The following is a 25,990-nucleotide window of genomic DNA, read 5'->3' as shown; positions in this document are numbered from 1 at the left end:
GCTTTTCAGTGTGCCCTAAAGTGTGCGTTTATTCAAAAGATCAGCTCCTGTGTCGCGTCTTTAAGGAACATCCATGAAGAAAGTAACATCCAGCTGCTTCTTTAAGATAAAACTAACAGACAGACAGAGCTGGGAGGTGTTCACCGCCTGCTCTCTCTCCGTGAGTTGTTTCAGGAAAAAAAACCCTTCCTGAACATTTCTCTCTCTCTCTCTCTCTCTCCCTCTCCCTCTCTCTCTCTCTCTCTCTCTCTCTCTCTCTCTCACTCACTCTGGGAGAAACAGGACAGCCGCGTCCGTGCCAAGGAGAAGGCGTAGACTTCCTCCAAACATTTCCTCCGCCATCTCCGCTTTCGAGCCTCAAAGTTTGGTGGAATCTTTGTTCCGTGGAGAGTTTTTGTTTCCCTCCTCCTGCTCTCCACCTGGTGGCTTCTTTCTTCGCTTTTAGAGCCAAACGGGAGCGGATCTGTGCGTTTCTTCACACATCTGAACTTACGCAGACATGGACTGGGGAACCGATCTGTGGGTAAGTTGACAGCTGACACACACACAAACAAACACACACACACAGAAGACTTTCCAGAAAAAAAAAATCCCTCCACCATCCCTCAGGAGTTGGCTGCCCTGCTATTGTTTTCCGTCGACACTGTGTGCTGTGGGTTTCTCCAGCGCTAGGCCGGGTTAAGTAAGACACCAGCAGGAGTCTATCTAGGAAGCCTGCAGCCAGGAGGGATTTCGCAACTCCTTCTGCATACCTTATCATCAGCAGAGGGGAGAGAGGAGAGGTTTTACTGCTGGGTCTGGCCACAGTGAGGCCATGGACTCTTATCTGAGGCTTGCTCTTTCTCATTCCTGCTCTCAGTGCATGCTCCAACCTGAGGAAGTGCTTCTGGCTGCTTGGTTCTCATTATTGAGTGTCATTGAAGCACCAGGTCAGACAGCATCAGTCACAGCTGTCCAGCACTCTGAAGGCTCTGATCTGCTGCAGATCTGAGGCTGTCATGTCCACCAGGAGTGCACCTCTATATTCCAGCTGTATGTCTACAACTCACTTGTTTTCATCCTAAACTCTCATTGTGACGCTCTGTTTGTGACACGGAAAGGGCAGGAAATCCTCCCATTCAACAAGCTGCAGCTACGGATTGTTCATCATCTTTGCTTCATTAACCGTTAATCAGCTATGAAAATAGTTGCTGCCTAATTTTCCATCAGTTGGCTAATAATGTAGAAACCAGGTGCTCCAGCTCAGAGTCAGAGGGAACGACTGTGTATGAGAAATGCATGTTGTTCAGTGTACAGTCTGGGTTTTAATTCAAACAAAACGTCCTGACTCTGAGGGTTTGTTCTGTTTGTTGCCGCTGATAAAAAGCTAAAAGAAAGCATGTTTTGTGAAGTTCTGCTGTGACTGTGGTCAGAGTCTGAGTGCACACCTGTGAGATTATTCTGCAGTCAAACACAGACTGGGTGAGGCTGCTGGGCTGTGCTTACTGCTGTGTTTGTTCAGAAAGAGTTGAAAAATCTAATCAAACTCAGTTAAATGCTGCTCCTTTGACTTTATTGTGGGGAAACCAAAGCACATCTTAGCAAGAAGTTGAATGATAAATTGATTCATTGTTTAACCTGCACTAAGAACTTTTGTCTCCCCCTTCTGACAGTGAGAGTAATTACAATAACACTGTTGTATGCATTGCCGTTTTCTTTTTTAGAATGTTCTCCTTCCACTAAAAGTTGAGTTTCTTTTTTATCTGGAACATCAGAAACTTCTCTTCTAGCGTGGGCACCACAGATACACTACAGGCCAACAGTTTGGAAGCAAGATCAGATTTTCATTGGTATACTTTGCAACAAAATAAACATGATTATTACTTAAAAAGACACTCATCAGAATAGATTTTTACTATAATTATCAAGTATTTGTACCGATACTCTTGTTTCTGTACTCTTTACTTATTTCTAGCCATTTTTTTTTGGTAGTTATAGAGATATGGACACAGTTTTATTGGAATTTTGTGTGCAAATTCTCAAAAGCCAAACAACTAAAGTGAATAATGCAAACTGTGATTCGTTTTTTTTACTTTTGCACTGTATAATTGTGAGTCTTGCAAATCTTCTCAACCCGAAAACTAAGTCCTTCTTTTGTTAACATTTATTCAGCAGTTGCCAGTTAACTTCATTGTATACCTAAAGGTAAACTGAGGAAAATAATGCATCATGAAAAAAATCATCCCCAAATCCTTGTACTTGTCCTTGTAATACTTGTTTTATTCTATTTCTTTTTTTTAAGGAAGACATTGTGAAGAGAAACTTGAAGTTTCTTCCAAACGTTTGACCTTTAGTGCATCAGAATACAAATTCTGGCTTACTGTGAGGAGTTTGAACACCATCAGTGTGGAATGGAGTGAAGAAGTCTGACAAGGGTTTGGATGTAACAAACGTACATTTATGTCAAAATCCTGCATTCAAGCTCTAAATTAATTTGCAACTCAGGCTGCAACGAAAAATAATATCACTTCCATTAACAAGTTAGTTGCTTGATCTATACAATGAAAGAAAATAGAAGAAGAAATGCCTAAAATTAGTGTTTTTTTGGGGGGGGGATTTTTTGTATTTTCACTTGATACACAACATTTGTTCTGATCGTTCCAGTCAAATTGAGAACAACGTTCCTGATTGACTCACTTTTCTTGCAATGCCATCTAGTTCCAGATCAAACATGGTTCTGTTTTACTACTAGTAAGCTGAATATGTTTGGTTTTAAGGTGTTTTAATAGAAAAAACATTATGAAAATGTTCATTTTAAGCTCTGAAAAACTGTGATGGACATTTTAAAATGTTTTGTTGTAAATGACCAACTTATTTACCAAGAAATAATCTAACCAGAAGGGCACTTGGAGTGCACAGTCCTATGCTAAGGACAAAGCGGTATCTCGCAGTCATAAGTCAAGTGATATGGAAGTGTACCAACACTTACTGGGTTCTTCTTTGTCTATGCTCCGCTTTTCCAAGTTTCATGAAATCCAGCACTGACAACGCTTTTTGTCTCTCGCCTTGGCAGACATAATGAATCAAAAATGAAAGCTGGGTCTCCATACTTGCTACAATATGCTTCTGAGCAGAACTCAAATCAAACATCAACACTCAGCTCTCATTTAAGCCCGTATCGCACTGTTATCTCTACAAAGTAGCTTCAAGGTTGGAAGAATCCTAAAACATTCCAGCTCTTCTTCACTGAAGCTGCATGTTGTACAGCCACAACATGTCATCAAATATGAAAATCCATGATTTACTTTGCATCATTTTGGAAACATTCGCTTAATTCCAGCCTACAGTATAGGTAGCTTTGCAAACTTTATACTCCCCACGACAAATTAATATAAAGTTTTGTGTTTTTAAATAATGTTTGCTGCATAGCTTAGTACTGACTGACCCACCAGCCGGTCAGCGAAACCCCCACCGGCTGTTCAATTAAATGTGACGTAGACCAGGAGCTGTCAGAAGCTCTAAACACACCTATGACCTTTTATAGCAATCGGTCACACTTCACGGTTTAACATACATTGTTTTATCACGCTTTAAAAAATGTTGCTTTTGCTACTTTTAACAGAAAAACACAGTGTGAGCAGACCCATACAACAAAGCAGAGCTGGCTTGCACCAACCGTTTGTAAATTCATTCATTTTTTATGGCCTGTCTAGGATTTTAATGACTACTTCTAGTTTCAGTATGGTAATTTATTAAGTCAAGTTGCTTCATTAAAACATAATTGATGTCTCGGCTAATAAAATCTTGATTGCTTGGAAACATCTGCAGCACTGTCCTGTGGGAATCAAACAACTCTGCAATCAGGAAGGCACTGAAGCATCACAAACCGTAGCAAAACCTCCAGAGATGACAGTTTAGGCTGGAAAACAGCATGCTCCTCTTAGGTGCCAAAAATGTAGGTATAACTTTGGTTTTCTTTTGATCTGAATACGTGGAAACATCTGTGTTTCAGACTTGGTGTCTGGAATTACTGGAAAATATGCAGTTGTTCTGATCTTGCTGCTGCTGTTGAGTCATTTAAAGTGAATATTATTGTCATGTTTTCAGATTTGAGATGCATATTGTGAAGACGACAAACAAAATCTCTGTTTGGGTTAGTATTACACAGCATATAATTCCATTTAAGCTTTTCTCTTTACATCTAAACAGTTCGCGTCTCAGTAGTTTCAGTTTCTGTTGGCTACAGAAACCTGGCAGTGAGTATGTGCAGATGTTCAGTAACAGTAATCTCTCTTAGGCCTTGTTACATGGGTATTTTCTAAAGCTTTCTCTGCCTGTTTTTGCCTTTTAAGAAACTCTGTTTACAGTGTTGATGTGTCCACAGGTAGAAACAGAGTTTTCAGCTTGTAAGAGTCAAAGTTTGTGCAGTTTTCTCCCTGGTGCAAACCTTGTTAAAAGGATGAATATTGCTCTAAAAGTTCCTCTTCTCCTGTACTGAGTACCAGAGATGTGAAAATTCAGTCCGCTCATGTCATTTTCCCACTTCCTCGAAGTACCAGTCAGCAGCCTGTAAGGGCTTAAATTAATTGTTTTCATTGGCATTAAATCTGTCGATTATTTTTTTCTTCCAATTAATCAATCACTTGTTTGATCTGTAAAACGCCAGGAATTTGAGAAAAGTGTTTGTTTCCCAAAGCTCAAGATGACATTCTCAGCCAAAAATATTCAGTTTACTGTCATAGAGGAAGGAGGAAACTTGAAAATGTATTATTTGAAGAAGCTACAGTAAAAGAGTATTGACTTCTTCTTTTTTTTTTTTTAACAAAACTTACTCTAGCCAGTAAATGATTATCAAAATAGTTGCCTACTGGAACTAGTAAAACCTTTTTTCTTTTTTTTTTTTTAACAGATTTCTGATGGGCCAACATGGCTTAAGGGCTATTATTGTATCATCACCTCTTGGTTTGATCTTTTAAAAAGTTTAAAAAATACCTATGTGCATGTGAACTAGACCATTTAGTGATGCAAAAATCCCCATCAAGTTAACACATGAGGTTGAGATTATAAAGCAAAGTTCATAGCTAGTCACTAATCTGTCAGAATTCTCTCGGTTAGATAAAGGTGACCGCCAATGCTAGTGACCAGCTGGGTGATTTTCATTCTGATAGCTTATGCCATCTTCTGTCTTCTGTCCTGTGGTGACCCTCAAATCATTCCCTTCCACTGTCATGGAGGATCTTCTGGTCCTCTAGCTGAGAGGAGGCTTCTGGTGGAGCTTGGAGTGAGGAAGCATAGATATGAAGAGCACCTTCAGTCTTCCCACCACAACATGCAGCTCGAGAAGATTCAACCAAAATGTCTGCCCCAGAATTGTGTTTTCGTCATCACTACTTCACTTGTCTTTTTGCTGTCCGCCTGATCTCATCATGCAGCTGAAAAGAGCAGACAGCAGGCTGTAGTTTTAGATGCAGACACGTTTAGATCGTTTTAATATCGAGCACCGAGGCAGATGTTGCTCTAATACACTTTTTATTGATCTGCCTGTTCTGCGCTGATGAAGTGGTGTGTAATTCAGATAGCACAGATAGAATTAAATCAGCTGCCTTATTGCTTCCTCTGTCTTCATTTTCCTCAGCACTGCTGCTGTTGGGTTTGCATAACAAACAATGGTGGCGGCAGAATGCTCAGTTTGTCAAACCAGCAAGCATCAGCTCTCATACTGAGAATGGAGCAAAGCAGGAGGCACAACTATGTACACTGTATGTCTTAAAGATGTCAAAAAGGGTCTTTAAGCTTTAATTGCCTAACCCATTGTCGGAAATTACCGCTTTGACAATAGCCAGTAATTAGAACAAAACTGATTTACATGTAGCTGGTGCAGTCAGTCCTGTTGTTTGGTGGTTTACATTCTGATGGAGATGAGAGAGTCTGAGCTGGGACCAGCTGGGACGCTGCTGCTGCCAGCGTTGCGTCACTGTGAGGGGTGGGACTAGTCTGACTGGTTCCAGGTCTTGTAGAGGCCCCTGGGACCGTCAGTCACAGGGCGGAGGTTCACACTGAGCTAATGATTATCTCATTCCTGAACTCCGTCCGTTGTTCCTCCTCTCACACAAACACGCAGATGTGTTACACTAAAGTTAATGGGGCGTTGCTACAGAAGAGGGAAATGCGTGCATCTAACTGATTCTTTAATCTCTCCATCAACACCAGCGTTCACAGTTCGCTCTGATTTCCCCTAATCACAGTCCTTCCTGGTACAAACCGTCTACATTACTCAGTCGTCCTCTCACATTTTCTAATCCTGTTCTTCCCTGCTTTGCCACCTCCTCCCGTCCCTCTCGTATCCAGGACATCGCTAACTGTGTTGCTGAATGATCTCCATTTAGCTTCCCGCTCCTCTGAGGACTCAGTATCTGTGTCTCTGGCTCCTGAAGACCCTGCAGCGTGAACACACACACACTTATGCACACATGAGCACCCAACAAGGTGGAGTCTGTCTTTGTGTTTCACAAGAGACACAACAAGGGACCCACCCTGAGGCTTTATGGGCTCAGACTCTCATGTGTCCATGCGTTCAGATTGTTTAGCTTTGTGGTCACATTTGTCTTTGGTGAGCTCTGCACTGTATGTCATTATCCTGTGTAGATGAAGGCCAGCGGGGACTAAAAGGACAAATGTTACCTGTCCAACAGGTTTCTGTGTGTGCGTTTTAAAGGGATGTGTGTAAAGCCAGGCAGGAATGTTGAAAGTATAGTACTGCTGGTGTTTGCTTCTATTCTCTGCTACACACCTTGTGCTTGTGTGTGTTTGGAGAGTTATTATTAGGCTTCCCTTTCCTATTAGTAGAAGATCGACAGCCTGATTAAATGTGGTGTAAATGTCAATTTAATTAAAGCTCAAACCATGAATTAAATACAGGACATGCACCTTGTCCGATACCTGATTAACTAATCGTGTCTACGTTAATGATGATTTCAGTGTTTAGCTTTTGTCTGACTTATTAGTGGGGATTTGTTACTATCATTTGTCTTATGTGACTGTAAACTGAATATTTTTGGTATAAAGACTGTTGTCAGGCAAAATAAGTCTTTTAATGACGTGCTTCACTTTTGGTGAACGTCACGTTGATTTAATAATATTTTCTGACATTTTTTTAGGCCGAGTTGAGTCATCAAGGAAATAAGCAGATTAATCAGTAATGGAAGCAGTAATTTGTTGCAGCCCTGCAGCATATCTCAGTGTCACGGTTGCTTTGTCACAGTCGCCAGCTTGATAACAGGAGTTTGCCTCTTGTACTCTCTGACTCACTCAGTAGACACACTCTAGGAGTGTCAGGAAATCAGATATGGAGGAAACTGAAACTGTACATCTGAGTATCTTTACTTACAAAATGTTAAAAACAGTGTTCAGAGGATAAGCAGTGAGACAAATGGAACAAAAAACAGCAATTTCACCAAAAAAACAACATTTATAGTGGGAAAAAAATTAATCAAAAATTGTAGGTATGAATTGTTTGTTTCCATATTATAGGGGAACAATTTAAACTAAAATAAAGCAAAAAATATTTAATATTGGTGCAGTTCATGTCATTAGAAGGGCTGCAACTAACAACTATTTCATTATTAATTGATCTTGTTTGCTGTTTTGATTTATTGTTGATTTTATGAAAAGTTAGCACAGGAACCTAAGGTTATGTCTTTAAAGGTGTCATATAATAAAAATCCAGCTTTTCATTATTTTGGAATGTAATTACATATCCCCAGTGTGTCTAGAGACCCATAAAATAGACCTGTTGTGATGTCACTACAGGATATGCCCCGCCTCCGGCTGGCTCCAATCATAGTAGAGATAAAGGGAGGTGTTCCTGTGGTCGTCTTTCTGAAAATAGTGTGGCCAGCAGCGGCTCAGATCCATTAAAGGCTGCAGACACTGAAACGATAGCTGAAGCCACAGGATATTACACAAGTGGCAGAATTAATGATTTGTGTTAGCCTAGCCACGCTAACCCCAGGTCTGAAGACGAAATGGTCTAGGAACTCTCGACAGGGAGGGAGGCGGGCTAAAAGGTTGTCTTTCAAATCACTCTGCAGCAATTGGGTAGGTATACAACCAATCAGTGCAACGAATAGGCTGACGGAGTTCCTAGAGCGCCGGAAATCAGAGGATGCGGGAGTTCGGTGAAGCCGTATTTATCTTTCTTATCTTATCCTTTGTTTATCTTTCAAGTTGAATTTTAGCTTCAGATCTTTAAGGGCTGTGGCCAAAGCCGAGTCGAAAGACAACTGTAGCCATCTTCTTGTCTATCCTTGTTTCTATGGTTGTTTCCGGTTGTTTCTGTCAGAATCGTCGCGCGTCTGTCGTCATTTAGTTACGCCCGCCTTCTGACTCTACACTTCATGGTGATTCATCGGCCAGTTTTAGGAGCATCCAACCTCGAGGCTTACCGAGGGTAACTACACCCACCCTGGCAGAGAATTAAATTTGTTGCCGTGGGTTGTCTAGCGCGGCTAGGCTAGATTTGTGTGATATTTTGAGCTGAAAGTTAAAACACACACTGCAGGGACATTAACTTGTTATAAAGGGGGACCTTTAATTTGCTTATTTTGTGGGGCAAATAGTCAAAATCACAACAGTATTTAGTTTAATTTCACGCCACATGAAGGAAAGTAATACATCCTCGCATAAGAGAAACTAGAACTGCATAATGTGTGGAATTTTTGCATGATAAGCTATTTTATAGGATCAATAACTTATCACAACACATGATAGCGCAGACTGACGTCATGTGATCGTAAATCTGGATTGTGCCTAGAAATGGTGCCACATGACGTAGCCGCCCTCAGATTTAACGTTGTAGTCACAGTTTAGTTTTAGATCGTAAATGGGACAACACAAAGTCAAAAGAATGAAAAAATATGTGTCTTTGCAAAAACCATCAGACTGAACCGTGTCAGCTGCGTGTTTCTCAACAGATGACTCCATATTTGTGCGTATGCTCAGTACTTGTGTGTAAACAGGTGTCGCTCTGTGCTGTTCCTCTCTCAGGACCAGTATGATGTCATCGACAAGCACACACAATCAGGCCTTGACCTGGTGGACCGATACATAAAGCTTGTGAAGGAGCGGACAGAGATAGAGCAGAACTACGCCAAGCAACTCAGGTGTGCTCTTGTATTCTCTCTGAATGTTTATTATGTGTGCTTACTTGAACTTGGATCTCAAATCTCATAGTGCTTTTGTGAATTTCTGCATGTGTGTGATAATTAAACTGTTCTCTTTGCACCATCTAACAGGAGTTTAACAAAGAAATACGCCAAACGGGGAAGCAAGGACGAGCAAGACTGCAAGTGAGAAAACAACACATCCTCTTTCATTGTTTTTCTTGTTTTGCATGAAAATTGCAAACCCCTCTAGTTATGGTTGCTGAAAGCCTGCGAAGCCTTCAGTTTCCACATGCCACTTATGCTGTTAGGATGAAAACGGTGGCAGATTTTGCCACACGAAATTCTCAGCTATTTTGAAACATCAAGTTTTTCATAGTCCTCTCATTTCTTGCTGACTTTATCAGCTGCATCTTGCTGGCATTCATTTAAAAAGTGAGCTTTCATTAAACTCCAGCTGACTCTTTTAGCATATTACAAAGTAGAGTTAATTACTTGTATAATACAGTACTGCAAGTAAAATGCTCTTTGATGGGTTGGAGTTTTACAGTAGAAATTACACAGAAATACTGTTCCTGGTTTGATGTAATTTTAGTGTGTATATTTTCAAACCAGGTGCTTCAGCTCATGACAAAAGAATTTCCACAAGAGGAACGAGAAAAGCACTCAGAGAGCGTAGGACTCTGCCAAGGCTGTTCATTCCCCATTATGGCATTGTTAGGCTTTTTTTTTTTTTTAAAGAAATTCAGCATTTGTTGATGATAAGATATCATGGCAAAATAGAATGTAATTAATTATAGATGTACCCACAAACAAACTGACATTGCGCTGAGCACAGGCGTGTGTTGTGCATGTGTATATTACGTATGGATACCCAGTCACATGACCTAAATATGCAGGGTGGTGGGAATTGACAGGACTCGGAAACACTCTCACAATTTATTCAATTGTTCCTTGTATCATTTCCGACAGATAAGTCTGCAGTGGTGGATTTGTAGTAGGATTACAATCGTGATCATCAGCAGGGAGTTGATGAAGCATTCAGTTGTTGACATAGTTACAGTGACGCTGTAAAGCTATCTCATAATGATACAGAAATCTTTAACAAATCTGTGGATCCAGACTATAAGCTGCATCACTGGTCCTTGTCATTTCTGACCTTCCCTGAAAATTTCATCCAAATCCGTCATTCCGTTTTTGAGTAATGTTGCGAACAGACAGACAAACGGACACCAATTGTCACATAACGCCGCTGCGTTCCTTCTCAAAGTAATAACTGATGAATCTGGAAAACACAGTGTTTTTTAATGCAGTGTGAAGTATAAAATTACCAAAACCCAAAAAAGAGCAGGACAGAGTCACCGTAACTGCTATAAGCACTAATGTTGGAGCATCTTGTCTTTGATTTAGTGAATGTGTGAGTTTTTAGCTGTTGTGTTTTGATGTAACCTTTAACTCCACACATTAACAGTTAAATCACTAAAGATATAAGCACATAAGTAGTTTTACTGCTGCAGGTAGGGCTGCTCGATGATGAAAACTGTCATAATCATGATTATTTGGTAAATATTTAACACAATTAGTCTTTTGATTTTGGAAACATTACCAACCTGAGTTCCATAGTGTTTAATCATTGTCACATCAAGGTGGAATTCTGACTTAGAGGTTTTCAGTCATAAACCCACAAATGATAGCTTTGCTCCACTGACTCCTCAGCCAAGCACAAACCAAACACCAAATGATTAACCAGCAGTTCATAGTCAGTACAATAAACTAACCTGTCTCAAAACAGTGTAAGCCCATCTCATGCTCCCTGTTAGTGGGTGAACAGTCCAAGGTCTTTGTGAACATTTGGACTTTTAAGGTGGAAAGAAAACTCTAAAGCAAAGATGTATGTTGGAATTATAACCAAAGGCAAAATGTGAGCATCATTTCAAAACAGAAAGTGGTGCAATAATCACTGTATCATGATGTTCTCATCATCGTTTGAAGCCAAAATTGTTATTGAAAATGAAAGTGAATTAAGTGCCCAGCCCAAACTGTAAGTAGTAAAATAGATACCAGACATGCTAACATTTGCAGCCGACTTTAAAGCAGATAAAGACACAGTTTAATGAAATCCCTGATTTTTATTAAAAGACGCCATCTTCCACGAGAGTCCCACTGACATCACTTTAACTTGTAGTGAAATCCAAAGCTTGACAGACTTTGATTTGAAAATTGCTGTTCAGATTTGTACTTTAGTCAGCACTCCACTAAATGTTAGTCTAGTCTAGTTGCCAATTTGTCCCTTTCACTCCTGCTGCAGGTTCAGCAACCACGCATCATTCCAGGAGATCCTGAACGAGCTGAACGATTACGCCGGCCAGCGGGAGCTCATCGCCGAGAACATGATGACGGCAATCTGCGTCGAACTCACCAAGTACCTTCAGGACATCAAACAAGAACGCAAAACGGTGAGAGACGGTTAGACGGGGTGAGGGAGGGGGAGGAAAGGAAGATGGAATTAACGGCGGAGTTTGGCAGATTGCTGTGCCATCGTGTTAAACTGAAGCACATTTACTGAATCCTGTTCCTTCAACAGCACCTGTCTGATGCCAAGAAGGCCCAGCAGACGTTAGAGAGCAGCTTAAAACATCTAGAAAGTGTAAGTCACATGTTGTTTTTTTAGATGACATGGTTGCTATTGGAAGGATCATACAATTTACACATACTTCAAGTGGTATAGCTTTATTTTGGTTCTTTATTACCCACAACAATATTATAACAATGTCTGGAAAGTTTGTTGGTAAGGCAAATAAAGCCAAAGTTCCAAAATCTGTGTTTTCATTAGTTCACCTGGTGTTATTGAGTGTTAAATGGTGAAACAGCAACATCCTTAAAGAGAAACTCAAATAATGTTCATATTTCATTTTAAATTGTTTCTATCGTTAAATTGTAACTGTCTTAGATTTTTTTCACATTTTTGCATGTTTGACAAACCTGCTGCGGGTTATTAGGTTATAACTACTGATTATTTTCATGCTCATTCATTCTTTAGTTATTTAACATAGATTAGAATTAGGTTTGGAATCCCCAGTTGTAAAAAATCCAGTAAGTAAAGGTAAACAATAAAATCATTTGTAAGGGATGAATTTCTCATCAGCCCAACTGTAATACATTTATCTTTAGTAGTAAAGGTCACATGTTTATCTTTTAACAACAGGACGACAACAAAGGTTAAAGGTGCTCTGTGGCGTTCTCATTTCTCATTCTCACGTATTCCAAAATGCATGTTTGTATCATTCTAACAAACATGTTGTGTCCAAAACAAATGCAAAGGCAAATTTCCATATAATTTACACCCACATGTTGCTTCCTGTTTGTTTTTGCTTTTGTGTGGATCCTGTTAAAACACACAGCTCCATAGCACTTCAACTGGTCAACAAAAGAAGTCCTCTGGATATCTTTAATTGGTTTTGTGTGAATATTAATAAGTTGTTCCTCTGAATATTTGACTTCATATAAAACCCTGCAGTACTGTTTCAAAAGATAATGAACTCAAGAGATGAACTAAAACAAGTGTCCTGCTGATGGAGAATGAACACCAGACAGAGAGACTTTCCACAGCCTGGGTACAATCTATAAAGCTTCAGAATAAAAAATGGAGTAATCTTTAATACACCCATTTATTGCAGTTAGAAAATCCCATAGAATCCTTATTAAAAAGCAGAACTGCAATATTTTAATGTTTGGATCAGAAACCTTTGAAATAAATCTCTCACAGTTGAGCCACATAAACCAAATCTATGAGCATGACTCGATACCAAACTTGCAATTTGTGTGAACTGACCCTTTACTATACACTAACCTCATTTATGTTATTGGGTTTGATTGTTTCATTGGTTTATTGTTAAACTTATTAAATCTGTGCAGAAATTTCCATCTTTATTTTACCATCGACAGCATGAACTTCTGCACTTTGGCGCTTAAACAGTCTGAGCCTGTTGTTAACTGAGCCTGAGGGCCAATAAAGCATCTTTATCTTGAGTTCTTGTGCATTTAATACAACTCCATTGTCAGATTTTTTTATATTTTCAATGCTACTAGAGCTCAAATCATTAAAGCATATTAGAATTTATTTGTGTCTGTGTTCACGCCTGCAGACAAAGAAGCGCTTTGCCAAGGAGTGGGCGGAGGCTGACAAAGCCACACAGCAAGCAGAGAAAACAGAGAATGACGTCAATGCCACCAAACTCGACGTCGAGAAAGTAAACACACTCACTTTAGCATCGATAACTGAGCGCAGTTTTTATTACCACTTTTAGTTTTTAAGATATTTTCAATCCAGAGACACTCCTTGAACTTTCTCCCTCTCTTCTCTCCTCCTCCTCCTGTCATCTATTCCTACTCTCCTTCCACTTTGCATTTTTCCTTCTTCCTGTTTCATCCTTCCTGTCTCTTTCTTTTCTGTTGCTCCATCCATTCTTCGCTCTGAAGGCCAAGCAGCATGCCCATGCTCGCACACACACAGCAGAGGAGTGCAGGAACGACTATGCAGCACAGCTCCAGAAATACAACAAGGAGCAGAACAACTTCTACTACTCAGAGATACCGCAGATCTTCAATGTGAGACAAAGACACGCATGGACACACATTCACAATGCAGAGCACACTGAGCTCATGTACAGTCTCTGCTAATGTGGCGTACTGTAACACAAACTAAACACCCATTTGTATCGCCATTCTCTGGTGTCTTCATGTCTTCGTATGCATACAAATATGTTTTGTAGAAATGCGGCCGGTGTGACTGTAGCATGAAATCAAAGGGAGCTGCTGTGTTTGTGCTGAACAGAAACTGCAGGACATGGATGAACGGAGGATCCGGCGGTTGGCGGAGGGCTACTGCCAGTTTTCAGACATCGAGAAGAAAGTGCTGCCAATCATCTCCAAATGTCTAGAAGGAATCTCTGCAGCAGGAGGGAAGATTGATGAGAAACAGGCGAGTGGGAGATGTTCGTGACGGTTCGTCCATTGGCCATTTCTGCCCAGTGTTTTACCCAAAACACCTCTGATGTGATTGTTTCCGAAAATAGAGGGATGCTGGTCCGTGATGTGGTGTTTAAACGAACAGTTTGACATTATAGGGAACGCGTTTACCTGCATTCTCACTGACAGTTAGATTATAACACTCTTATCCCTTGTAATTAGGAAGCTCCAGACACAGGGATCTGGACTCGTTTTGGTAAGACATGCGAGTAAAAATCCATCAAATGTAAATGAACATTTTCAGTGGTTGCACTGATGCTTATTTGGCAGGTCAGTCTGTGAGCTGGTGTTTTCATTTCTCATCAGACGGTTCCTCTCTGCTGTTCCGGACACTCTGAGCTAACTGATCTGTTAAGCTGCACCTCTGTGTCTTTGCTCACAGGAGTTTCTTGTAGCTTGAGGATGGCTTGTAGAATTAAATCACTGCAGTTCCTCATATTTTGTGCATGAACTGCATATGCTAGCAGAATTTTATTTCCTGCTGGTTTTTGTGGCTCTTTTTTCTGTTACTCCTCTCATTAGAGGCAATAGTGAAATACAGAGTTTGTCTTTTTGGATGTTTCAATGTCCTTTATGCGCTTCATGTTGTTATTTCATTCTGGTAATGGTGTTTCCTTCTATTTACTAACTTTAACCGTTCCCTGCTGCCACACAGTATTACCAAAGTCATTTGATATACAAGTTGTAAACACAGCAGATTGCTTCATTTGGGAGGGGCTGGCCAGTCGCCCCCTGTAATTACAAATGCACTGCTGACCAGTCAGTGATAAACCGACCACCGGTCCCTGCTGTCAGCTCCATACCCATCATCCGTGCACGTTCTCAGCCCTTCTGTACCGTTCTCCTGTGGGGAAGGAGCTGGAGCTGGCAGCCTGTTAGATGGTGTTTTTTCTTTTTCATTTGTTGTGGTCAGAATAAATGAAGATCACGGTGTCGCCCAGGAGTTACACTTTTTATAGTGGCTGCACTGAGGAGCACAGAAGTTTGTGATTGATTTGATTGGTTGATTTCTTTATGTTCGCGTCATGCACACAAGCGTGCTCAACCCTCATGGGTTTACAAGACACCAGTATACTCGCATTGAAACAATAAGTCCAAAACGCACAATATTCTGCTGCTCAGTCCTTAAACAAAATATGTTGCCTTTTATCCCAGGACTGGCAAAGAAATTCTGCCATGAAAAAGGTTCCTCTTCTAAAACATAACTCTAATTTTTCATGTTCATCCAACCAAAAGAAAACAAAATAAACACAGGAAATCTTACTGAAAAATGTATGTATGTTTTTTCCAGAATCTGGTCAGAGCCGTCACTCCATTTTTATTTTTTTTTTTTAGTAAAATGAAGAGTCTGTCCATGTCTCCCTGCAGGACTCGATACTGTTCATAGAGCAGCACAAGTCTGGTTTCGAGCGACCTGGAGATGTGGAGTTTGAAGACTACACCCAGGGAATCAAACCAGCGACCTCAGACTCCAGCCTGCACCCACCAAAAGTGCGCGCCAAGCTCTGGCCTTTCAGCAAGAAACACAAGGTGAACTTCACCCTCTATTTGCTTCTCTTTCAGTCCGTATAAAGCACACATATTCACTGCCTCTCCCTGCTGCTCTTCTCTTCCTTAAGTATGTGACAACCAGAAAATCCTCTCTATCCTGTTCTTCATAGGTGGCATGTTTTTTGGGCTGACATGCTGTTATCAGGATAAAAGTATCCTGGTGTTTCTATTCATACAACTTGATTCTTTAAATGCAACTCACTGGGTTGTGTCTGTGTTTTTTCATCTCTCCTGAAGCGCTGCCTGCTCTTGTTTTGAAATAAAAACAATATGGAGAGTTTAAACAATAACCAGCACTCAAGTAATGGCAGAGTAATGATCAAAGTGCTGCAGAGTGCAAAATCCCCTCTCGAGGCAAATTAAATGCATTCTGAAGCCAGGGATTACACTTTAGTGTTTTAATGTTGGTATTTTAGAGCTGGCTGTAGAATTCACACTGGTTTAGAATGAGGTGAAATTCAGCCTGTGCATAGACATGTACTGTATCACCTCATGAAGCTGTAGCTGCATTCATTATTTCTTAAGAGCTTCTCAGCGTGCAGGAACCTTTGGAGTTTTCAGCGGTAATTTCACAACACAACTTACAGAAGGGGGACACCAGAAGGTTTCAGTGGATGTGCTCTTTTTGGATGTCTTCTCATTTTATTCTGTGAAGGGGACATACTTTGGTCTTTTCATGAAAATTGATGAGATTTGTTTGCAGCAAACAAAAGTATCCCCAGACATTTTCTCAAAATACTTCCAAGAAACTGAGTCATATTACAGTGAGCTGTAGAGAAACCTGTATTACTGCAGGTTTGAGAGAGCCGTTCCCCTGACAACTATAACTAAAAAAGCTTGAAACTGTGTCAGTTTATCAGTAATTAAATCCATATGAAAAGCAGGACTTGGCTAGCTTCTTGTCCAGCTCACATTGACCTTTATGAAGGCGCAAAGTGACGCTTTCATTGTCAGTGTCTTTAAACAAATACACACACACACACACACACACACACACACACACACACACACACACACACACACACACACACACACACACACACAAAACCCAGCACACATTCCACTCATGTCTTGCCCCGCCACCTTGCTGCCCTCAGGGGCCAATTCTAATTCCAGTCTGCTGCACAGACTTGCCCAAAAACACCTCTCGCTCTCTCTTTTTAACTCTTCTTCTTCGTTATTGCTTCGGCTCACTCTGCTCTCTTCTTCTCTTGTCCTCCCTCACCAGTGTCATTTTCTGCCTCCTTTACTTCTTTTCCTCCACCCTGTCTATTTTCTCCCTCTCTTCAGTTTGCCCCTCCATCTTTCTCTCCCCCGTCCCCTTTCCCACTTGGCAGCCTTCCCCTTTCTCTCCCCCTTTCCAAGCTGCAGCGCTCCCCTCTCTCTCTTTGTCTGAGGGAGTTTAATCAATCTGTCAAACCCAGGATTTCCACCTTAAAGATGTTACACAAACCTTGTCTGGTGAGTGACACTCCCATCTTGGCGTCCCCTTGCACCGCCGTGTCCTCATTAATGCTGTTCATGTGCATAAGCTGTTCTACCTGCTCTTTTGTATTAAAAAAAAACACATTTAACGTGTTTGTTGTTGTGTGTCTCATAACCTGTCTCATACTGAGTCTTCATTTCTCTCTGTCTAGACAACACATGCTGAAAAGCACATGGTAACACTTATTATCATTACATAGAGGGTCGACCTGCAAGGTGTTGGATAACAGGATGTGGTGCTGGATTCTTCTCAAGGGGGAATACTGTTTAAGGAGTAACTCCACACTGGATGATGTTGCACTGAACTCTGTGGGTAAAAAGCCTGGATGTATAAGAGAACTGGATGTGGTGCCACAGCTCAACCGTTTCCTCAGTGGCCGGTTATGGTATTGCAACAAAAACATTCTATAAACCAAAAACCATTTTCCCCATAGACCACCAAACTGTTGACAGACGTCTTCACCTGCAAATAAGACTGGCTTCTCACTCGTTCTGTTATGAATGTTTTGGGGTCATGCACCCGATGTGCGATTTTAATTTAATTGAGCAGGCGCCATCTTTGAGTATTCAGCTCTGCTTCTAACATCTGTGGCAAGAAGTGAAGTTACTGCAAAATTCATCCATTCATCAGCTAACACAGTTACAAAATCAAGGGCATCCTGTCCCAGTGGCTCTCTCTGGGTTTCTTTGTATTTTCTCTGCACTCACCCTGGTGTTTTGTGGTCAGAGTTAAACATTTCATTCAAGAAAAGTGGGCTTTACTCCCAAGTTAATTTGTTTGCAACCCAGAAGACTGTTTAACAAAACTCACACCCTTTCAACCCGCTGAACTCCAAGCAGTTTCTTGGTGGTTTTTTTTCTTGTCCTGTCACAATTTTACTCACTGCAGACTCATTATTATGATAAATAAATTTATATTAATTAAAGTCCTGCACCTCAATGGAAATGCACAACAAGAAGTAGAGAAAACTGAGAAATGCTGACAGTGTTACAAAGACTAGAAAAAGTGGTGGCTCCACAAACTATAGAAATCTGACTTTTTTTCTGCTCTCTTCATCCAGAAAGTTCCTGCATTTTTGTTGTAGAATTATTTTGATGAAATGTCACATTTTAGACTTGTTAAAAATTTTCCACAATATGACCATTCTTTCTGTTTTTACAGTCTCTGGATGTAATAAATTGTGTAATTTTAGTGATTTTAATTTTTTTTCAGACAGCAGTGAGTTCTGGGCTTTAGAAAATTTATCATCTGGATGAAAAAAATGTAATTAGCTACAAATCACAAAGCAATTTTTACCCTGCTTCCAAAATATTTCCTCTTCAGGTCAACAGAAATTACATATTTACATGTGAATGTTCACCGTAGTTAAATCTGATGCAAAAAATCCTGAGCAGAGAGCAAATTCACTGATCAAACAGATGCGATGAACTGATTTTGCTGCAACATTTTGCCATTTTCAGATGAACTGTTGGGCTTTAAATGTGTTGACCACATCTGTAGCCACAGCTGGCTGTGGTCTGCAGTCTCCACTAGTTGACAGTGCAAGCAGAGTTATCCATCCAGGTGCAGTTACTCCTTACTTAAACAAATCAAATTCAGCTTTCTCATGGCACACGATGCCACATTTTCTTTCGAAACTGAAAATATTTTTGCCTTATTTTGTGATGCCATACAGATAGAAAACATCTAAGTCTCTCAGTTGAGAACAAAATCAAGACTCACACTTTGCAAATGCATTCATTTCTTCTTATTATGTCTTATTTTTTTTATTTGTTTTTATTTTGTTTTCTTTTTTGACATAAACCTAAAGCGTCACTTCATTCAAGTTACACAAATGTATGTTTAAAACCAGTCAGCACCATTTTCACTGTTTGGTACAAAACAAAAGGCATCAGAACGGTTAAAAAACACATTTGGATTTATGTAGGAAGCAAAACAAGTGTACACAAAGCAGAATATGTTTTGGATTTTAGATTCTTCCACAGTGATGCCTTTTGTCACTTGAAGTTTTTCCAGTAGTTTTTAAGGAGTTCCCACATATGCTCAGCACCTGTTAACTTCTTTATTTCACTCCATAGCAACAGTCCCAAAACCTCTCGACTAGGTCCAAGTCATTTGATCAAAGAGGCATCTGGAAATTAGAAAATAAAATTTGGATTTATCACACTACTATCTAGATTTCCGCCAGTCTAATATTCATTCCTTTTATTGTCTCACTTGGCCTGTTGGTGATTTGACTGAAGCTGGTAATATCTGTTAACAAGGTAATACTGGCTGCCTTGAGGATTCTAAAATATGAAACCTAATTAGTTTTGTTTACATTTTTGGGGCTAAATGTGTTACTTTAATAGCTTAGACGCCTTCAGTTTTGTTCGATGCTGTTTACTGATGTGGAGCCGCTTAAATGGAAGGAAGTCAATGTTAGTAAACTGATTGTGGTGCTGACTGCTCAAATGACGTTTTGAAAATTGAACAGCGAGCTGCTGTGCTTGCTCAGAGGGAATCTTTGCATTTCAGTTTTTATGCTAATATTGTACAGTCTCAACCTGTATGTTTAGTGCCTTGAGATGAGTTATGTTGTGAATTGGAGAAATTTAAACAATTTAACTGTAGCCTGGACAGCAGCTGTCCCCTTTTGTCTAAATAACCCACAGAACATGCAGTGTGAGCTGTTATTGTGATGCTGTGGTTTTTCTTCAGGGTAGACACAAACTTACTTCATCTTCATTTTTTAGAAAATCACTCGTATTTTTAGACAGTCTGTCCCAGAACTGCTGCAACGACACTTAAAACTTCTTATTACTCATTCCTGAAATGGATTTAAAATTTAAATGGAAAAAAGTTTTATTTTCTAATCCAGGAGCTAAAAATGATATTTGTCTTAGCTCCTCCTATAAAACTCTAGGAACATTTTAGCATATTGTTATATGTGAAAATACATCTCCAGAAAATATTTTACAATTGGCTTGTTTAAAGTGGTACTTACCAAAAAGAATATATATATGTGTGTGTGTGTGTGTATATATATATATATATATATATATATATATATATATATATATATATATATATATATATATATATATATATAGGAGGTCCTCGATTTACGATGTCCTTGAGCTACGGCGTTTCAGAACTGGTTCCGTGGAACTACTTAGTGAATGGAGCGGATGAATACGTCGTCACGCGGCGCTATAAGACGGCTTTGTTTACAGTCAGACTGTTCTGATGGCAGTGCTTCGAGGAAAAGGAAAGTCATCTCCATGGAAGTGAAATTTGACATAATAAAACACTCAAGTAGGAAAACAGTGCAACATATTCTCTTATCTCTTATCTTCTTGTACACTCTTGAGATTCATTTAGCAACATAAATGTAAAAACTACTGTCTGGATCAAATTTCCTGGGAATTACTTCACATCTGTATGGCATCACAGGACGTTTTGTAGATTTTTCATGCAGTATTCACAAACTTAAACAACTGTAAAGCTGAAAATCGGGGTATTCTTTGGGTAATTAATGAGTATTGTGGGATGTTGCAGGTGTCTTAAGTTACTCTATCTGTACCTATCATCTTTACAGTCATGCTTTCCTTCACACATTACAATTATGTGGCTCTCTAATGTTGTGTTTGTTTGACTAACAAGCTGTATTTGCAGTTATTTTATGTTTGTGTGAATGTGTAAATGTGTGGTTACCAGTGGAAAAGACAGACAAATAGAGGCAGGGAGGAGTGACATCTGGTGGTGAGCATTAACATAATTGTCGTGTACGTGATCCTCTGGAGACTTACTGTGTGCGTGTGCATTTTTTTCCATTGTGTTTGTGTAGCCGCCTCCTGCAGAAGATTTCTCTCACCTTCCTCCAGAGCAGAGGAAGAAGAGGCTGCAGGCGAAGATCGATGATATCACCAAAGAGCTGCAAAAGACGCAAGACCAAAGGTGAAAACACCAGCAGCAGTATCACAGGCACTTACTTCTTCATATAGAGCCATCTGCCAGCTCATCTGTGCATTCAGTACCGAAAAGAAGCACAGCTGCCCACAAAGTGCCCAAGTTAAAAGGGCTACATTCTGTCTCCCACACATTTCTGTTCTATATTGTTGTAAATGCACTTCAATTAGACCTGATAGCTGAGTGTTTAGGGTCATCGGTGTGAATCCCTTGAGCAGACGGTTCTTTGTTTACTTCTGTGCATAAGGACCATTTGCTGAATTTGATACTGTCTTTTTCTTCTCATTCTCCTGCCACTATGAAATACAGTCATAAAATACAATCTTTTCAAATTTAACCTTCTGAAATCCAAGCAGTGCCAGGGTGTTTCCTGCTCCTGTTCCATTTTTTATCTGCTGTGGGTTCATTTTTCACTGCAATATAAAGACATGTAAGTAGAGAGAATGTCCATTGTGCAGTGTAACAAGGTTATAGTGCCAAATATATCATAAAAGATAGAAGTGAAAATTGAATTTCTTTGATTGTTCACTTTACAATTTAAAAAAAATGAAATCGGTACGTACAGAATTTTTCTGAGGGCCCACAGATGTCACCAATACTAGACGGAAAAAAATGGCTCTACTTCCTATAGATAGTTTGCTTCATATATTTAGAATATTTTTGTAGTAGTCATCTACTTGGTCTGTGGGAACACAGCCTTCAGTTCAGCCCAGATCACATGCTTTCCAGTTGTGCTGGGAAGTGCAGAGTTGTTTTTCAGTCTATTTAGAGCAAATTCTTTAATTTTGCTACATTTTTAAAAGAGACGTGCACAATAACGTGATTTAAATATCAGGATTTTAAGCTTTGATTTGGTTCAGTTTCCTGACCAAATAGCATGCCACAGATAAGTAGTTCAAGGACCATCTGAAAGTTCAAAATGAAATGGTTCTCTGTTTTTGAAGTTTCAGACTCTGAAAAATGGTTCAAATTTGGCAGTTTTGTAAAGATAACATGTCTTTGAAACCTGCTTGAAGGTTTTAAGGTTCAGAGGGTTTAGCTGAGACATGGTACTTTACTGTAGCATCTGTTACTTTAAAAGTGATCGTCGTAAAGTACAAGCAAATCTGCAAGGGAAATGGGAGATAACATCATACAACATTATCATTTTAAACAGTAGTGTGCATCCAGCTTTCTTGGAGCTGTTAAGGGATGGTTCCTTTCTGTTTCAACATGACAGTCTGCTGAGGTTCGTAATAAAATAGCTGAAGTGGTTTGGTTTTGAGGAACTTCACTGGCCTGCGTTGAACTTGACCTCAACCCCATCCAACATCTGACCTCGCTTATACTAAATACAGTAGTCTGACGTGTCTTCTCAGCTTCCAAGCACCGGCCGTCCTTCCAATCCTTATCAGCAGTGCTGCACAAGAGACGAACTTCCTTAATCAGCTCTCACATTTCCCAAACAATAACTCTCTGCTCTCTCTGCTCGACCTCAGTGACGCACTGGAGAAGATGAAGGGTGTGTATGAGCAGAATCCACAGATGGGAGACCCCTCCAGTCTGGAGCCTCAGATCACAGAAACTGCCCAGAACATCGGCCGCCTGAGGGGGAGCTCGCCAAATACGAGGTTATCACACATGCATGCACATAGATGCTAATACTGGACAGAATGTTTGCGTTTTAAAAAAAAAAAAATTTGTTGCTGGTTTGTAACAGACGTGGCTGTCGGAAGCAGTGGGAGGAGAGGAATCTTCCAACACCATCAACAATAACGCTCAGCATAGGTAAGGCCAGGATTTAAAGAAGTATATCAATATTTAGGGAAATACAGGAGGAGACTGTGCCAGTACCACTGTCAAAGTGTTCATCATGTGTTGAAATGAGCGGTTGAGTGACTAGCATTGCAGCCTGGGAGAATTTTGTCCATCGATTACACGGAGAGTGAAACGAACACGGTCACAAAAGAGCATCCGCCACAGACTTTGCTGGTGAAATAAGCAGTAGCCGAGACTCTTGTGAGACCTCAGTCTCAAAGTATCAAAGCAAAAACACAAATGTTCCCTGCGCTTATTTAATGATCAAACTTATAAAAGGAGCAATCTGTTCTTTGGTCCTCTTGCTCTTTTAACTTCATGTCTCCCTCTCTTATACTTACAAGCATTTACTTTTGCACAGTGTATGAGCTAGCTAATACTTAGACTGTAAATTTGGATTAACTACGGTGTACGTTGGGGTTTGTGGTGTAAACCTCAATCATGTCACTTCAGCAGGAAAGTCAATAAATGATCAAGCCTATTATACAAAATGTCAGTCAGTTTCTTTCAATGTGAAAGTCTGAAGGTGAGTAAAGTGAGGGAATAACATGTTTTTATTATTTGTTCTCCAGTATCTCCAGTGTTGTAACAGCTGACCCGTCTCAGAACATCTACACAGAGTTTGATGATGAATTCGACGACATAGAAAGTCCTATTGGCCAATGCACAGCTCTGTACACCTTCGAAGGTACATTTTATGATCCATGCTCCATTTGTTCGTAAATAGGTCTCATTTTAGCCCCCCCCCCCCCCCCCCCCACACACACACACACACACACACACACACACACACACACACACACACACACACATCTCTTACTTGCGTGTGTTTGTGTGCAGGCAACAGCGAGGGCACCATTTCCATTACAGAGGGAGAGCTGTTGAGCGTAATGGAGGAGGATAAAGGCGACGGATGGATGAGAGTCCTTAGAGCCAATGGAGAGGAGGGCTATATACCTTCATCCTATGTCAAACTCGCACCTTAACTCCCATCACAGAGCTGCTGATGGAAGTTAAGAGCCAAAGGTGAATACAAAGTCATCCAAGATAATTGGAGCTGCTCTCTACATGTTTTATCTCAGCCAGTGTCGTGTGTGGCGAGATGAAAGTGAGTGATTATAAAGCTTGTTATCAAGGCTGATTGCAGTATCATACACTCCCTGTCTCTGCTCACTGCGGCAGGAGATGCAGCCTCTAAATGCAGACTGTCATTCCTGTCTGATCTTTATAGATTACACCTCTTTTAGAACTTTAAAAAAAAAAAACTACTTTTGAATGTATATCCGAAGTTTTTGTCACGGTGTCAAGTGACGACTCCTGTAACGCGTTCAGCATCATAGTAGCTTCACGCTACGTTTGTTTATGGCAATACTTGTATCCGCCCACTTGATTTCCCCACTGCCAGTTTTAGTAACCTGCTGAACTTTTTCTTTTTGTAACTCCGGCTCTCTACAAAACCCCTTGTCTGACAGGATAATGTGAGTTTTTTTGTTTTTTTTTTACCATGGTGATGTGATGTTTTGTAACTTTTAACTGGATGAAAACCACTACTCTACAGGGAGTGTACAAAATATATTGCTCAATGGACGGAGACGTTAAAAGACAGGCTCCCTTTTTTTTTTTTTGTCTTAAAACAGTTGTCAGGCGTCCATATGAAGAGTGAAACAAGTTTTCATGTTTATACTGACCATTAAAGGATTTCTTCCTAATGTGCTTTCATAGGTGAAGTTGACGAAATCATTTTCTAAAGCTACTATGATGCGCGGTAGTCTGAGTTGGACCCATTGAACATCTTCGAACATTTTAGTGCATTAAATACAACATTCCTTCTTTGTGTTATGATCTATCTCTGCAGCTCAGCAGAGCAACATCTGAAGAACCACATAGAGGAATTTGATATTAAAAATGCTGTTTAATTTAGAAGGTATCCACTTGGTGTGACTAAATGAAACTGCTTAGACTTGATTTTAGCTGCAAACTACTTTGGAAAACAATTTTTAAAGACATCAAGGACTGTATTTTGTCTGTCATGATACAGACCGAATATAGTATAACCCAACCAGCAACCCACTTGTTGAAAATTATACATTTAGCAAACATGTTAAAAGTGTTCTCCCACCCTATAGCAGAATGATAATGAGGTGCAACCAGATCATTGTCTAGCGCTGAGAAGAAGAGCTGGAGAATGGTCTGGCTGTGCAAGAGCGCACAGAAAAGGCGAAATCCTAATTGTAAACATGACTACAAAGAAAAATATACAAAACCTGTTTTAGTGTTTCTATGGTCAAATGAGTGTAATGAAAACAAACAGGAAAAAATGTGAACCTGTCTTTTTACTCCATTTGATATATTTTAGTTTCTTTACCACAGAAAGGGTTTTAATGGAAGTTTACTTTGCAATGTGTTTTGTGAATTTTAGGCATGACGTGTCAAAACCAAAGGAAAAGCACAATAGCAGTGATGACCAAAGTTCAATGCAAAGTAAAAGTTTAGAGTTTATTATTGTGGAACTCCTGTGAATCGCCTTCGTTAGAGGTTGCAGCCTGTGTGCAGGTCTTCTCTTCACTTTTAATTTCAAACTTTGCACAGAAGTGACTGGACTCCATGTTGAGTGGTTTCAGGTCTGATGGCCAGTTGGCTCCTCTTTATGTTTGTCGTATTCTAGTTTCACATGGTTTAACTGCCTGTTCTCACTTTTTGAGCCTCTGGACATCTGAATCTCACTCTTGTCCTTTGTAAATCCTCTGAAACAACGGCCATTAAAAAAACCAAAAAAATACACTTTGTCATTATTTTACTTGAAATCCAGATGGTCTGTTCAGCCAGATTTCAAAAAGTCAATATGGCACTAGGCTGTATTTCAAAGGGAGGAAATGAGTTTTGAGGTTCATCTCCTCACTGGATCACTGCCAAGAGTGAACAAGCACTTTTAAAGTCTGAATCTGAAATGCTTAAAGCTCTCTTTCTCTCTCATTGAGCCACATAAGGTTTACTCATCTCTGCCTCTACCACTCTGTCCTGCACAAGTAAATGTTTT

The 25,990-nt window shown here is 40.0% G+C and overlaps 1 protein-coding gene across 1 annotated transcript; it reads left to right on the top strand.

The window, feature by feature from the left end:
• The first annotated feature begins 249 nt into the window (after positions 1-249).
• On the top strand, positions 250-25,732 carry trip10b (thyroid hormone receptor interactor 10b). Its single transcript, XM_051945549.1, is given in 16 exon segments — positions 250-523; positions 9,025-9,140; positions 9,273-9,326; positions 11,449-11,596; positions 11,725-11,787; positions 13,286-13,390; positions 13,620-13,748; positions 13,975-14,121; positions 15,537-15,698; positions 17,010-17,180; positions 21,035-21,144; positions 22,635-22,741; positions 22,744-22,766; positions 22,856-22,923; positions 23,526-23,641; positions 23,794-25,732. Coding segments are annotated over 16 exon segments (1,689 nt in total). The 5' UTR covers positions 250-499; the 3' UTR covers positions 23,940-25,732.
• Positions 25,733-25,990: the final 258 nt, after the last annotated feature.

This window comes from Acanthochromis polyacanthus, chromosome 3, assembly GCF_021347895.1.
Source record: "Acanthochromis polyacanthus isolate Apoly-LR-REF ecotype Palm Island chromosome 3, KAUST_Apoly_ChrSc, whole genome shotgun sequence".
NCBI classification, from domain to species: Eukaryota; Metazoa; Chordata; class Actinopteri; family Pomacentridae; genus Acanthochromis; species Acanthochromis polyacanthus.
This window is presented reverse-complemented; position numbering and strand designations above follow the sequence as displayed.